This window comes from Mustela nigripes, chromosome 1, assembly GCF_022355385.1.
Source record: "Mustela nigripes isolate SB6536 chromosome 1, MUSNIG.SB6536, whole genome shotgun sequence".
NCBI classification, from domain to species: domain Eukaryota; kingdom Metazoa; phylum Chordata; class Mammalia; order Carnivora; family Mustelidae; genus Mustela; species Mustela nigripes.
The window spans coordinates 58583899-58600578 of record NC_081557.1 but is presented as its reverse complement, the minus strand read 5'-3'; the positions used below and the strand labels follow the sequence as shown (position 1 = coordinate 58600578).

Here is a 16680-nt window from a genome sequence, read left to right as displayed (position 1 = left end):
TCATCTCTGTGGACTGTGATATCTTATAATGGATTTTTGGTTGAGTTATTCAGGCATTTAAGTAACAAAAAATATTTTTTCTTCCCTCTTTGTTTCTTCCAATCACTAGGACTCTCAGTACACATCACACAGAAGTTTCAAGGGATGTGTTAGCCTCTTAGAGACCACATAGGAAGACTTTTTATACCAAACCAAGGAACAGGAATACTTTAGGACACATTGTATTTGAGCTGTAGGATGAGAAGAGAGATTCTTCATTTAGTAAGGAACTTACTCATAAATGCCTTGCCATGTGATCAGCTCTTTATTTTCAATTTTCTTCAGGGTGGAAAGAAAGGAGCGTGCCCGGTTGAAGACAGTGAAGTTTAATGCGAAACCTGGAGTGATTGATTCAAAAGGGGTAGGTACAAAATAATCGAATTACTAAGTTCTCTCCACTGCCTTGGGTTTAGCTATAATTAACATTCAGGTTTTCAATAGCAAAGAAATGATGGAGCTACCAGACAGGAGAGTACTGTTAAAAATATACTGCTAAAAGTAATGATGTGATCTCTGATGAAGTAGACTTGTAGTAAATATATTAAATAGTGGGGGTAAACCTGCCAGTGGTCCACAGAAATGATGTGTTGATGAAGATGATATAGTGATGACACTGAAGAAAAGATAGCTTAGTGTTTTCATTTCTTTAATTTTTTCTTTTAAATTAAGTGTTTTAAAAGGATGGATTTCATAAAAGATACCTACCTGCTATTCACAAATCTGTGTAGTCTGTTAACATATTTTAAACTAAGACAGTTGTCATGGAAATATATATATATGGATCATCTAAGTGAATACATGGATTGTTGTGACAGACATAGAATTAACGAGTGAAATTTAATCACTAAAATTAAAGTATTACATGCACATGTATCTATTTTAATAATGGTTTTAGTGAGCTAAAATTCACATACCATACAGTTCACTAGTTTAAAGTACAGCATTCAGAGGTTTTAGAATATTTAGTTAGACAGTCATCCCTACAATCAGTTTGAGAACATTGACCACCCCATAAAGAAACCCTATAGCCGTCACTTCCCATGGCCCCCAACCACACCCCCAACTCCACCCTCCCCAACCCTAGGCAACTACTATTTTTATCTATAGATTTGCCTATTCTGGATATTTTATATAAATGGAATTATGTACTATGTGGTCTTTTCTGACTGCTCCTTTCACTTCACATAATGTTCTCATGCACAGATATTATGGCGTGTATGAGAACTTCATTTATTTTCATTGCCAAATAATAGCCCATTGTAAGGATACATCTCATTTAATTCATCCATCTTCCGTTGATGGACATCTGGGTTCTTTCCACTTTTTGGCTATTACGGATAATGCTGCAGTGCATATTTGTGTATACATTTTTGTGTGGACAAGTGTTCTTACTTCCATGGGGTAGATACCTAAGAGTAGAATTTCTGGGTCTTATGATAACTCTATGCTTCATGTTTTGAGGAACTTCCTGACTGTTTTCCAGGGTGATTATACATGTTTGTATTCCCAACATCAGTGTATAAAGGTTCCAATGTTTCCATATTCTCACCCCTTGTTATTATGTGTCTTTCTGCTTATTTGGTTGGAAGTGGTATCTCATTGTAATTGCAGTTTGCATCCCCCTAATGACTACTGCTGTTGAGCATTTTTGCATGTGCTAATTGGCCATTTCTAAACCCTCTTTGGAGAAATGTCTATTCAGATCCTATTCTCATTTTTAAGTTGGGCTTTTTTTATTGCTGTTGAGTTACAGAAATTCCTTATATATTCTGGAAATCAATTGCTTATCAAATGTATGCTTTTTATTTATTTTCTCTCATTCTGTAAGTTGTCTTTTCACTCTCTTGCTAGTTTTTGATTCACAAAAGTGTTTAGTTTTGATAAAGTCCATATATTCTTCTAAAAATTTTTATAGTTTTAACTCTTACATTTAGGTGTTTGATCCATTTTGAGTTAGTTTTTGTATATGATATGAAGTAGGATTCCAATATCTTCATTTTTTTTTTACATGTGGATTATCTTCTCGGTTTCATTTTTGTTCATTTTAAGTATATAGAAATATAATTATTTTGTATATCAATCATATCCTCCTACCTTGCTGAACCTATTTATTAGTTCTGATAGGGGTTTTTTGTTTTGTTTTGTTTTGGTAGATTCCTTAGCACTTTCTGCATACAAAATCATGTCATGTATAAAAAGAGAGTTTTACCTCTCTCTTTTCAATCTGGATAATTTTTATTTCTTTGGCATGCCTGAATGCCCTGGTTAGAACCTGTGGATCAATATTCGGTAGAAGCGGCAAGGTCAGCCATCCTTGCCTTGTTCCTGGCCTTAACGGGAAAGCATTCTATCTTTTACCATTAAGTATGATGTCAGCTGAGGCTTATGCAGCTTTTGCAATCTATTTTTAAGTGGTAAAACAAGTATCTCATTGCTGTATTGTAAAATATTGCCCCCTGCCTATCCTTCTCTCTTCCTATGCTCTTGTTCTGCACCTCCTTTCCTTCATCTTTCTCTCCTCCTAACAACTCTGGCTTGTGAGCATCACACAGAGTTATGGTCAATGGATGTCACCATGAAAAACAAAAAGAAGAAAGGCGATCATTCCTCAGGGCCTTTGAGCCCCAAATCACAACGCTGCTCCTCATGTTTTGAAGTAGAAGTGTCACAGGGCAGCCCAGTCATTGAGATTACATTTACTTTCCCCTAAAATATTCGGGTGAAACGAGAACTTATTTAGACGTAAGGTGTCCCTCTTAAGAAAAAAAGTGAGGGTATGTGTCAGCAAGCATGGAGCCCTTTCAAATAAATACTGTTTCACTGATTCTTAGTGAGAATTTAAGGAGAGAGCTCCTGTTTGTCTCATATATGTAGTTGAACATATATCAGATAATTTTTGTTGAATACCTACCACATGCCAGACACAGGGCTAGAACTTGTGAAAGATGCAAAGTGAAACGAAGGCTTCTCTTCAAGAGCTTATAACATCTATGAGAGCTCAGATGTCTTTTTGATAAGGCTAAGACATGTATATTGTGCTTTTTAATCATATTGTCATATACTACTAGGTAATGCCAAGAAAACAGACTATAAATTCTAGGACTTGAATGACTATTGAAGGAGGACCAGTGACCATGTGGAAAGGGAAAGCCTGGACCACAGTCATGAGGGTCAAGTAAGTTGGGTTCTAGTTTGAGTTTATTATTAATTCACCACTGCTCTTTGGGCCTCATTGGCAAAATAACAGCTTTGCACTGCAGCAAGGACGTCAGACAAGTTTCACTTCCTTTAAGGTGGATTGGTTGTGATGATGGATTGATAGTTTCTTGTTGATTGATAATTTCTACCTGGAATATTTTGTTGAACATGATTCTGAGATCATGTATGACCTCAGCAGGAGAAAAAAAAAAATGCCATGATTGACTATTCATCCCTAGCCAACATTGAGAATTATTCTGTGTTTGAGGTCCCTAGGTTCAATGATTTTTAAGATGCCTTCCAGAAGTAATTCTCCAAGAACCTATGAGTTAAGAAATAATAAATCAAGGTTTTCCAAATCCCCATGAGTACAATACATCAATGAGAAGACTCTTGCTTAGGGTAAAAAATAAAAGACAATGAAGACAAAGTGTGCTAAAGAAAGAGAAAGACCGCTGTGGGGAGAGCTGAAAAGTTGGGTCAGGAAAAGCCACTCACCTTGAGCCAACAAGGACTACAGAACTTCATTATTATTTCAAAAACCTCAGTCTGGCATCTAGGGGTAAACTCAACATAAACTGAGGAAGAAGGGTCATCTGGGTGCCTCAGTCAGTTAAGCATCTGCCTTCGGCTCAGGTCATGATCCCAGGGTTCTGGGATGGAGTCCTGCACTGGGCTCCCTGTTCAGTAGGGAGCCTGGGTATTCCTCTGCCTATGCCCCTCCCCCTGCTTGTGTGTGCTCTCTCTCAATAAATAAATAAATAAAATCTTTTTTTAAAAAAATAAATAAACTGAAGTAGAAAACTCCTTGGAATGAGAAGGAGAATGAGATATTTGAGGAACCTATCATGAGCTGGCATTAACACACTGTGAAACAGGAATTCAAAGGGAAAGCCACGCTTGCTGCCCTGGAGAAGCTTAAAACTCAGTTAGTATGGATGAAGCAGGTTGTGACAATTGTCTCAGTAGTACGTATAAGAGCTATGAGAATTCAAATTAATGTATATAAGAATGACCAGAGAGCACTTCATAGAACTTAGACTTTAATTGACCTAACCATGCTTGGGTTATTTTTCCAGAACTATCCATTGATTTAAAATTATTGAATGCTGGAAAACAGCAGGCATTGTGCTAGATGCCTTGTAGGACAGCAAAGTAATTAAAAAATGCAAGATCTGTCATTTCAAGGAGCTCACAAAGAGAAATATAAGAAAGCCTGGCAATACAGTATCACTGATGATCCTCAGAAATTTAGGGAATTAACAGCTTTATTTGAAGTATCAGGAGACTGTGCCTCAAGAAGATGAGCTAGTTTCTCTAAGATCACAAGTGTCAGGTTTGCGCTCAGAACATTTTGACCGCAGAATGTCCATTTCTCCACACTGTATTTTGTTGGAAGTCAGGAGAAGGACAGTTACCAATCATGCCTTGGGTAAGAGAGAAAGCTTCCAAAAGAAAGTGGTACTCAAACACGATCTTGAAGTCCGAGTAGGAGTGTGCCACATATAGGATACAGCATGAACATGAAGGTGGAAACTGTAGGCATGTTAGAGTGAGGCCAAGTATATCAGGGATACCAAATGGATAGTGTCGTTGCTGTAGTGGTAGGTGTAGCAAATGGAGCTGACCAGGAAGGTCTTGATGGTCAGGCAGCTTGTATGGAAAGCCTGGTTTGAGCTTTGAAGCACACCGAATTTTGAGAACATCCAGGAGATCAGAGGCTCTCCACTGAAAGTTCTCATCTGCTGCAAACAAAGTGCCCAGGCTTTCAGTCCACTCCATGTGCCTACGCAAAGTCTGCATCTACACATGCAAAGACAAGTGGACAATTGTGTCAGTAACCCACATCATTCCAGCCTACCCAGACCCCTAAGCCCAAAGCGCCCATCTGTTTGGATGGGTCTCCTTGAGAACAACCTCATTTTCCTAGATCCCAATGCAGGCAGGCTTTCCTGAGAATGTCAGTTAATTCCTAATGAGTCTCCACTCAAACCAACCTCTGGTGAAAACATAATCACTCCCTTAATTTCTTTCATTAGTCTTTTACCTTTTTTCAGCAATTTCATAGTCAGTCATTCTGTTACTTACTGAGACATTTAGGAAATTATATAATCTTCACAGTCAAGCTGTTCTTCATTGAAAAAAACAATGAGTAGTTAGTGACTTTTGCCAAATTTTGCTTCATTTTATTTAAAAATCCTTATAATTTAAAGAAGGGAATACATCTGAAAGAGTATCGGGAGCCTTAATGAATGCCGGCCACATGCAGCGTGCAAGTGCCTCCTTTGCCCTGCAAGTCCTTCCTAAAGTAAAGGAGGTTGTTAGTGAATAACTAGTCCTGTTTGGTCACAAGCTGGTACAAAAGAGAGGTGACAGATGCTATTCCAAGTAGTAAGAATATCTGTTGCAAAAACTCAGCTCACGTCATCTCTAATCAGCACAACAAAATGTGAAGGGAAATCATTTATTCCCTCTTCACAGATTTAAAGAAACTAAGGTTGGGGCCCCTGGGTGACTCAGTTGGTTAAGCCTCTGACTCTTGGTTTCAGCTCAGGTCATGATCTCAGGGTTTCAGGATCAAGCCCAACACTGGGCTTCAAGATCAGCACAGAGTCTACCTGAGATTCTTTCCCCCTGTCTCTCCTTCCCCCTCTGCGACTCTGCCCCACTCACACATGCTCTCGCTCTCTCTTACTCAAATAAATAATAAATAAATTATATATATATATATATATATATATGCACACACACATTATATGTTATATATGTATACATATTATGTTATATGTTATATATGTTATGTTATATATGTTATATATGTATATACATTATATGTATATATGTGTGCGTGTATATATATAATTTTTTTTAAAGGGAAGGAGGAAGAAACTAAGGCTTAGAGAGACAAAGAAATCTGAACCCATGTCTGACTGACTCCAAAGCCCATAATCTATTTACGGTAGCATGCCCTCTTCCTGTTAAAACCATGTCACTTGGTGCATTTTTAGAAAAATGAAGTATGCTAAATTGGGTTTAGCTTTGTCAAAAACTGAGTTGGGCATAAGCTTAAATCCTGAAAGGCAGAAGCTGCTTCCCCCAATGATGTACATGTTTCTCGATGGGAACTTCTCTGAATGAGCTTAGGGCTGCACGCTTCCTCTAATTGTGGCCTGCTAGGGGGACAAGTCTTGGCAAGTGTGTTCTTTCAGTCATTGAATAAACCTTTATTAGATGCCAGTTTAAGGAGCTTGCCATGCAATGTGAACCAAGCCAAATAAGACATAGTCACTGCCCTGAAGAATTAGGGATATTGGGGGAGAGAAGCGTCCCCACAGGAAATAAGTGATTAACACTAAACAAGAGGGACAAGAAACTTGCTCTGAAGTTCAAAGGAGGAAATTATGGCTTGGAAGCTGGAAGAATTTGAATTTTGGTGGTGGAGGGGGTGGGGAGACCTTGAAGGATTAGTAAAATTTGCAAGGGGGGAGACAGGATGATAAAAATAGGATACAGGATACATAAGAGGGAAAACATTGTTTACTCTCATTGCAAGCAACAATTTATGAAGGGGAATAAAAGGACTCAGGGGTGGAAAGTTAAATCAGTTCTGGTGCCTTAAATTTTCTAGGAAACTTGGACTTTATCCTGTAGACAGAGAATTTTAATGGTTAGAACCAAACCCAACCTCGTGATTTCCCCTGGGCTTGCACCCTGAATGTACTTGTGTTGCTGCCCAACTGTCACTCCCTGGCAAAGGTCCTGACTTACTCATTTTTGTGCCCCTAGCACCTAGTGTGGTGTCCACCAGAAACATTCTGTCTGCTCCATCCTCCCTTCTTGGAGGAAAAGAAAGTGAATGATCAGAAGTAAATTTCCAAGAGATCAATCTGGTAACTGTGAAAAGAAATGATTGGAAGACACAAAGACTGACAGTGGGAGGTGTTCAAGAAAGGTACTCCAGTATTCTGGGTGTGAAATTTTGAAAATCGGAACTTAAAACAACAGCACAAGGAAAGAAATGTGTGAAATGATTGCTCAAGAGATCAGAGAGGACTGTCATCCTTGGACATCTGACCTAGTGGTTCCTAATATTACTCTGTTTCCTTTTCCAAAGCCTCAAACTCCCTTTGAGAGGGGATATTGGCTGTGAGGGAGGGCATGGGACAGAGATGGAGCTATGGTGATAGGATCATAGCAGTCTCCCTGCATCAGACTGGAGCTAGCACCGAGATGTCTCAGTTCTACTTCGTACATTCTTTGGAAGTTTCCATACAACCATTGATTCCTACTATGTCATTTACAGATAAAGACTGAGAATCATTTTTCTGGGACACACGGAGTGTTAGTAGCAGAGCCTGCCATTGCATCATTTATCCAAATAGTGACTTGACGGTCAGTGTTTTGTTAGCAAGTAGGAATTATGTTTGCTTCATTGGGTTGAGTTATGGGGATTGTTTTCATAACAACTGTAAAGTAACATTCGAGTTTCAAGGGAGAGGTCATTACCGCCCTCAAAAGAAAGCTCCTTAAGAGTGCTAGTCTTTGGACGGCTGGAGCCCCATGAAGAGTTCAAATGTCTTAAGAGTAAGTCAGAGATTTGGGAAGTGGAGTGGAAGGAGCAACATACCGCCCCACTCCATGGGGCATCCGGAAAGCAACATTTCTCCTCAGAGTTCACCCACCCAGAAAAGGTACCTCCTCGGGTTGCTTATTTTCATTTCCGTACTCTAGAACATCTAGCAGATTGCTTATTGGTCTTCCAGCTCCAGTCTTTCTCCTTTGATTCTTTCCACATCCTGAATATAGTGTGTTTTTAACCAGACTAGCATTTTTACGTAAAGAATAAAAACATGGCTACATCCAGAGAATTCTTCAATGTCACTAGCCTGTCCTGGGGAGAGCGGCTAACTCATCCTTTCCCCTGCCCCCGACTGTGATAATCACACCTGTCCAAACCTTGAGCTCCTGTGTCCTCTGAGGACCATGTGAGCAGCACACAGATCATTCTCTGATAAAGAAGGTCTTGTGGTTCTCCAAAGACGGTTCTCAGAGGGGTCTACAGTTGAGGATTTTAGCCGAAGTTAGATTAAAGTTTTCACACTTTGTGTGTGTGTGTAAAATCAATTCTGTTGTATCAAATCAATTTCCAAAAGAAGGCAACTCTTGAAAGCAGGAGTCCATTTTGATAATGCAGGTGAGACATGAGGAAGGCCATCCTAGGACCATACAGTAGCTATAGAGAGGAAAGAAGAGACCGGAAAATATGTAGCAGAAGAAAAAACAAAAATTGTGTAACCTGGACCACCTACATCAGCATTAGCTGAGACTCTTATTGAAAATGAACGTGCCCAGGCTCAACGCCCGTCTTTTGGAATCAGAACCTCCAAGGATAGTGATAAGAAAGCTGCATTTTAACAAGCTCCCCAAGAGTTTCTTTGGGCATGTGGAAATTTGAGAATTTGAGGTACGTAAGCATAATGACAAGGTTTAATATCAGACAGGCTGACCACCTTCCTCCAGAGTTATCATAATATGTCTAAGTTTTAGTTACCTCATGTGTAAAGCTGGAGATTATATTAAAAGATATACTATATATAAAGTGCCTAGAAGTTTAGTCTATCTCTTCCCCTTGCCCACCGCCCCCTACCACTACCCTCATGCACACATCTCTCAAATTTAACTCCTTTATTAGGCTAGAATGAGCAACCTCCTCAAGTCTATTCCTTAGACTCTAACTCCCCCTCACACAGATGAGAGGAAGGGAGAGTTGCCACAACTTTGCCCTGCACCCATCTGTGTAATGGGTATTTTTGACTCGGTGCTCACTGACCTTGAGGTTGAACAGGAAGGAGCAAGTGGCAACAGGACTGTTCTCACTCAGTCCCCAAGTCCTGCCAGTCAGGAATGTTTCTGAGTGTTCTGTTATACTCTGTAGCTATCTATGGGAAATTCTAGAACCCCTGCATTTCATTCAGTATACCAGTTTCTCTGAATATCATAGGCATTGCTCATTTGTATTAAAAAAAAAAAAATCCTGTGAGGAACATATTCTTAATATGCTCCTTTTACAATGAGAAACTGAAGTCTAGAAAGGATGTATTACTTACTTACCCAAGCTCATAGAGCTAGTAAGTGGCAGAGCTGGGCCCTGCATGATGTCATACTGTGTGAGCAAAACAGGGTAATTGATTCTTTAAGGCATTTTATGTATGAACTCATTCTAGATGTTATTAGCATAGCTAATTCTATCTATTCAATTAGTGGTGCTACTAGGGCTAAAGTAATATAAATAGGAGATGTATAATTTGTGGTTATAAAAATAACAAGTATAGTTTCATCAGATGGGAACACTAAGCTTTTGTTAAATATTCTTCCCGCTATTAATTCAGAATGTTAAGTATTATTTAGAGAATTTGGCTCAAATCCATTTCTACTTTAAAGTTAATCATGAATGCATTCCGATTCACTACAGAGCTTCCTTTAACCTGGCTCTTAAGGCAAAAGGCCCAGAGTCACACCTTAGAGCCTGCGTATTTCAATTTGCAGAAGTTTTTAACTCACTGGAAAGCTACAAAAATACTGAAAAATAAGGATGCAGGATTGACTACCCAGTCATCTGACTTCCTCCTGACTCTTAGCAAACAAAAATAGTATGTATATCTTGCCTCTTTTCAGCTGTGCACTGTTTACATGTAGGTAAATTATTTTTTAATGACAGATCATGTAATGTCTGAATCATTTCAGCAGCAGCTTCTGCTAACTTCCTAATATTCATTAAACATACCTAATGACTTTACCCCTTCATTGGGGGAAAAAAAAAAAAAAAAACGGGCTCTGAAATGTCACTGTCCTGGATCCTGTATTTAGCTTTTCTAATGATGTGATCTGGAAGGAATAGCTTCTCTTTCTGAGTCAGGTTAAAGGAAGCTCTGTAGTGATGTTTCAGCTGTAATAATAAAATCTAGAGAGTAGATTGCAAATTCCTTAAAGACAGGGAATAGGACTTATTTAGGACCTAAAATAGTTCATGGTATTCAATCAATAATTATTAAATTAAATAATGTGAGAAGGTTATGTATTGAAAGAAATGTTATTATGTAAATTAGAAGGTACAGCCCACGTGGATTTTGCTACGGCTTAGAGAACCGAACGATTTATTGCTGCCTTTAAAGGAAGGTTCTCGCAATCTGAGTGTTCTTTTCCTTTCACTTCGGTAAATAGATTTTGAGTTTCCCCTACGTGCAGAATACTGCTCTGGCCACGGAGTGGGGACATGGATGGCTAAGGCCCTACCTCTGCCGTCCCAGAGCGACCCTTCTACTGTATGCATACACACAGGTTGTTAGAAACCAGAACCAGTTTATGCAGGATACTACTGAACCGGAAACCAACCCAGGGCAGAATCAATAAAACTGTTCCTAAAATAAACTTAAAATAAAAAAATAAAACCAATTTTAGACTGATTTCTAGGTTAAAAGCAAAAATGTGGTTGTGATGGATCCACTCTTTGGGGATTAAGAAATTCTTCCTGCATATTAGGTAAGCAGTCCACATATTTGCACAGCACTTTGGTGCATTACCCATTTCACTGGTGAGGGGGCAGGGGCGGGAGACATTGAGTGGTCTGTCCATAGTTAGACAAGGGCTGTCCTTTGGAGGTACACGAATACCATTTCATTTATTCAGCAGAGGTTTGCAAGGTGTCTTTCATGTCCAGCATTGTGGTAGGGACAAGGGAAAAACAAAGACGCATGAACCTTTGCTCTTGTTCTTGGCAAACATTGAATGGCCTGGGAAATAGTTGGATTTCCCTAGTTGGCACCCTCCATACATAATCTGCTCCTCTCAGCAGTCAAGAGACCCAGTCCTGCAGTCCTAGTTATGTAAGTGGCCAAGTCATTGAGGCAGACCAATTTTTCCTCTGTAAAATGGGACCAGTAGAGGTATAGTGAATTTGCTTCATTAAGGTGTGAGAAAAACTAGGTAGCCCTGGGTGGTTTAGTCGGCTAAGCATCTGACTTCAGCTCAGGTCATGATCCCAGGGTCCTGGGACCAGTCCTGCATCAGACTGAGCAGCGAGCCTGTTTCTCCTTCTGCCTGCTGCTCTCACTGCTTGTGTGCTCTCTCTCTCTCTCTGATGAACAAATAAATAAAAACTTAAAAAAAAAAAAAAGATGTGCAATAATCTAAAGAGATATACACTTCTCAAGAAAAAAAATCCATGTGTGTCTCCTCCTTCCTTATCTCTCTATCCATCACCTATCATGATATAATAGGAGTCATGAATCCACCAGTTCATGTAAAGGCACGAGACAATGAAAAACATATGATGGCTAAGGATTGTGAGGTATGGCACTCTGTGCACTTGAGGTCCAATGAGGGGAGAAAAAGGGAAAAATAATTCTTTCCATGCAGCAAAGACAATTGGTATCAAGGGAGACACTATAGGAAATATTCTTTACTTGTTAGTAGTGATAACATGTAACGCTGTCTCCAGAGTTCTGGAAAATGTGGGTGAAGTGAGAACTCTCCCAGCGCTGTCTCAAATGTCTTACAAGTACGAGTCAGTGTACCTGAGAGCCTGTCTCACTTAAAAAGAAGCAATAAGCTTGCAGATACGCTGTTTGCCTTTCACATTTTGACAACTGTATGAATATTTGTTGCCACTTGTCAAAACTGGTTTTAGGCCTTCTTGCTGTGAATGGTGGTTCCCCCTCAGAAGGCTTCAAGAAGCCACTGTTTCTCCCTGTGATTGGCTTGTACCCACCTGTCACGAAGAATTAACCCCTTAATGAATTTGGAGCTCATGTCCCATGTGAATGACACAGCTGTCACTCCTCATTCTGAGAGAAGGTGCTCTGTGAGCACCTCCCAAGCCTAAACCCACAGGCCCCCCTTCGAGGTGGAGCCCTTGGGAGCGCAAGCCCAATAGATTACAGTTAGAAAATAAATATGCTGGGGGCACCTGCCTGGCTCAGTGGGAAGAGCATGTGGCTCCTGACATCGGGGTCATGAGTTCAAGCCCCACACTGGGTGTAGAGAATGCTTAAAAACTTTAAAATAAATAAATAAATACACCAATTTATGATTGCTACTAAGTGAGACCATTGTTTTGTTAAAGGTAAAGTGTTCTCCCTTCCCCTACCCGATCCCAAGAGCTGACTGAACTTCTACGTCTACTCCCTTCTCAGTAAAGGACAAAGTGCACATGTGGTACATAAACAATTTGACTTTGATCACTATTTCTGTGACCAAATGTAAAAACAATGTAACTATCATTTACTGGAGGTATTCATAAGCCAGGCGTTTTGCTAAATAAACTATAAGGACTTTTCTCATTTATTCCTCACAACAACCCTATTAGGTGAGGACTACATGGGAGCCTCTTTTAAAGAAAATAATCCAGGACTGCCCAAGTGGCTCAGTGGGTTAAGTCTGACTCTTGATTGCAGCTCAGGTCATGACCTCAGGATCATGAGATCGAGTCTGGCGTCAGCGAGGGAGTCTATTTGAGATTCTCTTCTTCTGCCCTTCCCACTGCACTCTCGCTCTAAAAATAAATAAATCAATCAATCTTAAATAAAATAAGAAAACAGTCTTTAGTGTTGACTAAATCTTTTTTGTGATGATGCTTCTGAAATGTATATAAACAAAATTAAGTACACATGCCATATGCTTATAGCTCTTATCATCTATCATGTTAAAATCATTTTACAAATTAAATGCCATATATATTTAATAGTCCTATATTACAGCAAGAAAATTCCAAGTTACCATGTGAATGTGATTGGTGGTGCCACTGTGTAAACCTGGTTGCGCCTGCTGTGTGGACGATCTTTTGAATTATATGGACTGGGTGTTTAGCAAAGATTCTGCTCTCACACTGCTGTTTGTCTATGGGATGCCCACTGCAAAACCAATGTGGAGCTCCCAAGCTGGCCCTCACTTCTCACCTTTTACCCACCCCCAGCTCAGACCCCTTAGGAGTTGCTGAATGAATGAGGAGCTCCAGTAGCACACTACAGATGCCTTCTGTGGCTGAATCCAGTCTGGACAGTTTTCTTTGCCTGCCTCACCATGCACGCTCAGCTCTGCTCTCCTGGGCCTGTCTGCAGAGATGAGCCTGGAGCAGCACCTCTGTTTAGCCCCCATGTGAAATAAATTATGCTATTTTTAGTCTGCCGTGGGCAGAGAGATCCAAGGAATAAACTTTCTTTCTTTCTTATTTTTTTTCCCATTTAATAGTAGGATCTTCCCTGTAATGAAAATACATAACACTTTGATGAGTAGATTTTGCAACCTGTCAGCTGCAAATTACCCTTCTTTAAAATGTATAGTCCAAGTACTTGAAGTTGCTGATTCAGTGATAAAAGAATGGTTCTGAACTCTACGTCTGATTTCTGTAGAAAAATTTGCACTGCTCATTGATTGCTTGCTTAACTGCTCAAGCAGAAGTAATCATCCAGGAGTACCAGATGTCACTGAGGGGTTCACAGTGTGGGCCAGAGCTGTCTCTTGAGCATCTTTCCCACAATTTGTCTGAACCCCCGCACTCCCCTAAATCCTACACCTCCATCCAGAAAAGTTGCAGGATTGGGGAAGAGTTGCGGGGGAAAGAGGTGGCTTTGCGCCCCCTGTTGGGCAGGCCTTTTCTTTGCCTGAATTGAGCTTTGCTTTTCTAGCTCCATGGGCAGTCTCCTACTCATTCTTTAAATCCCATTTAAAATGGTGCCCCTGAGCCTTCTCCACCTACCCCAGTGGCCCTCACTCTCTCCTCAGTGCCCTGTTATATACACCTCCATCGTAACAGTTATAACACAGTGTGGTAATGATTTACTTAAACTGTGAGCCCCACATTTTGTGTTCCCGGTGCTGCAGAGGGGACACACCTGGAGGACAAAATTCATCACACATACCATTCAACAGGAGCCAGCCTGAGAAAGTGAGCTTTTGCAATTCTTTTTCCCAGAGGAGGTGCCTTTTGCCTTTGGAGCCCTGAAGCTTATAGAACAAAAGAATACTTACCATTTATTGAACACTTACTGTGGGTAAGCCCATACATGCCTGGTTGCATTCAGAACTACACAGCCCATGATGGAGGAGGTATTAGTATCCTCCTCCTTTGGAGTCTTCAAATAATGGATATTGGTGTCAAATGTAGTGTCTCCGAGTAGGATTTGCACTCTTCATCCCCTGTAAAGAGAATGGATAAGGACTAATCATATTATCAGATGCTGTTTCCTGGCACTGTGCTATGTGAGGCAAATACATTTTCTCACAAGTGGAACACAGTTGTTATGTGAATGGTATGTGGAAACAAGGTGCAAAAAAATTCTTCTTGAACCAGGACAGTAGCAGGAACAATGAAGAAAAAGTGACAGAAACTCTCAAGTAAGGAATCAAGGATGATTGCAGAGTTTCTGGTGGATGCTGAGGGGAAAAATAAATCCTCCCTAGGGACATGAAGCATTCTCTTTGGCTTTAAAGTGACCATCAGTTATAGTGACAGTCTCACCCTGAGATCCCTGGTGTCTTGTATAGAAACAACAATGAACCTGCTGGGCCGTGTCAGCTAACATGAATAGGAAGGGTGTGCATGTGTTTGTGTGTGTGTGTGTGTGTGTGTGTGTGTGTGTGTGTGTGAAAGAGAGAGAGAGGGAGAAGGATAAAGCATTCTTAAATGGAAGTGTTGGGGGGGTTGAAGGTGTTTTTATTCCTGTTGAGGGGTATATGTGTGTTTTCATGGTTTTTATCTGCACACTCTAAAATCTTAGAGGAGTTCAGATCCCTGCCAAGTGAAAATCTGTGCTTTTATCAGCTACTATTTGAAGTTTGGCAAGCAATGTTCAATTTTTCTTTCTCCAAAAAATGAACTGTTGAGAAATCTTTGGGCTACTCCTATCTCTCCACATTAGAACTAAGATATCCTCCCTCCCATGAGCTCTACCTGTCTTAGAAAACACAATTGACTAGCATATAGCATTTGAAATGTTCCTCAGAGGAAATGTGTAAATAGAAGGCTCAGCATGGGCTGAACAACAGTGTCCCAGGCGGAAACACCTCTCCACTCACCTGCCACACTACTGAACTCCCCAGTGAGAGTTCTAACCCCTGTGACTCGTCCTGTTAAAATGGGGCTATTGGCTGAGGGCCCAGCAGTTTCAACTCTAATGGATTTGCCTTCATTTGTGAGTCCCCCCCCTTTCAAAAACAAACAGGAGGTGAAAATTACTCAATCAGGCACAACTTGACAAAGAATACTATTTATTATTGTGCTTTATGTATTGGTTTGCCTGTAATTCCTCCTGAGACACGAATGCTGCAAGTGACGTCTTTGCGCTCTGGGTCTGCGTTGACATCAGATCATGGGAGAGAAAAAGTAAACTGTCAACTCCTGACACTGAGTCATCATCCGAGAGGGTGAAGCTCGAAGAGACCAGCTAAAGGAGGGAAGGAAATGGGGGGAATGGTCAGAGGGAGGAGGAAATATCTTCACAGCATAAAGGACCTTTAAGGTCATTCATTTATCTCCCTGACTGACGGAATAGAAAGCTGATGCTCAGGGAAGGAAAGTGACTTTCCCAAGCTCAGGTGAGTAGGAGGGCCCAGGCCAGGAGTCTCTCCTTGTCTCTCCTCTGAGTTTCCATAGCACACGTAGCATCAATGACTGCTTATTGTCCAGCACGAGACAGTAAGCCCCGCAAGCAAAACAAGTTGCTTCTCTGAGCCTCTCGTATTACCAGTGGTGGTGGTGATGGTGACGATGGTGATGATAGCATGAAGTAGACATTATTAAATCTGTGATACAGAGACAGTAATCCCAGAAAGGTTAAATACCTAACCCCAAGGACACAAAGCCAGTGAATTAAATCAAATTGTTAATAAGGAGGACTCTCAAAAAGAAAAAAAAAAAAAAGTGTATCTAGCAGAGAAGCAGTGTGCCTGGGCCTGTCTGACCCAAGACTGGGCTCTTACCTCTTCCTTGTGCATAATCCTCATTTAATAAGTATCTAGGAGGATATACAGGTCCTGGCTTCACCCTTTAACGTGACAGGCTCCATCGGAACAAACTAGATTGTGAATGAAGTCACTGGTCCCTCGCTCCCTGCCCGCAGTACAACACAGCACAGCTCCCCTGCCACAGACACCTAGCTGTCGACCAGTTCTTCCCTCTACCAACTCTGCTTAGGGAACTACTCTGTCCTCAGCCCTGGAAAAGTACAAACAGAAAACAAAATAGTAGCAAAGTTTGGGTTTTGGAGTTGGAGAGAGTGGAGTTTAAATCTGGTTCTGCCACTTACCAGCGAGGCAAATTGATGTCCCCTCTCTCTGTAATATTAATAGTGGTTTTCTAGTTTGTATGCATGTAATAATATGGACAGAGGGGTGTGTGTGTGTGTGTGTGTGTAATTGTGGGGAGAATTTAATGGCATTATTAGTATG

General features: G+C 40.6%; 1 protein-coding gene across 17 annotated transcripts in view; it reads left to right on the top strand.

Annotated features, from left to right (window-relative positions):
* The window catches only part of DLG2 (discs large MAGUK scaffold protein 2), a 1549658-nt gene that overhangs the window by 1490067 nt on the left and 42911 nt on the right, over nucleotides 1-16680 (top strand). For all 17 annotated transcript variants that reach the window (XM_059411961.1, XM_059411989.1, XM_059411997.1 and 14 more), the window contains one exon: nucleotides 325-400. In XM_059411961.1, coding sequence (XP_059267944.1) covers nucleotides 325-400 — 76 coding nt within the window. The remainder of the gene's footprint in view (nucleotides 1-324; nucleotides 401-16680) is intronic.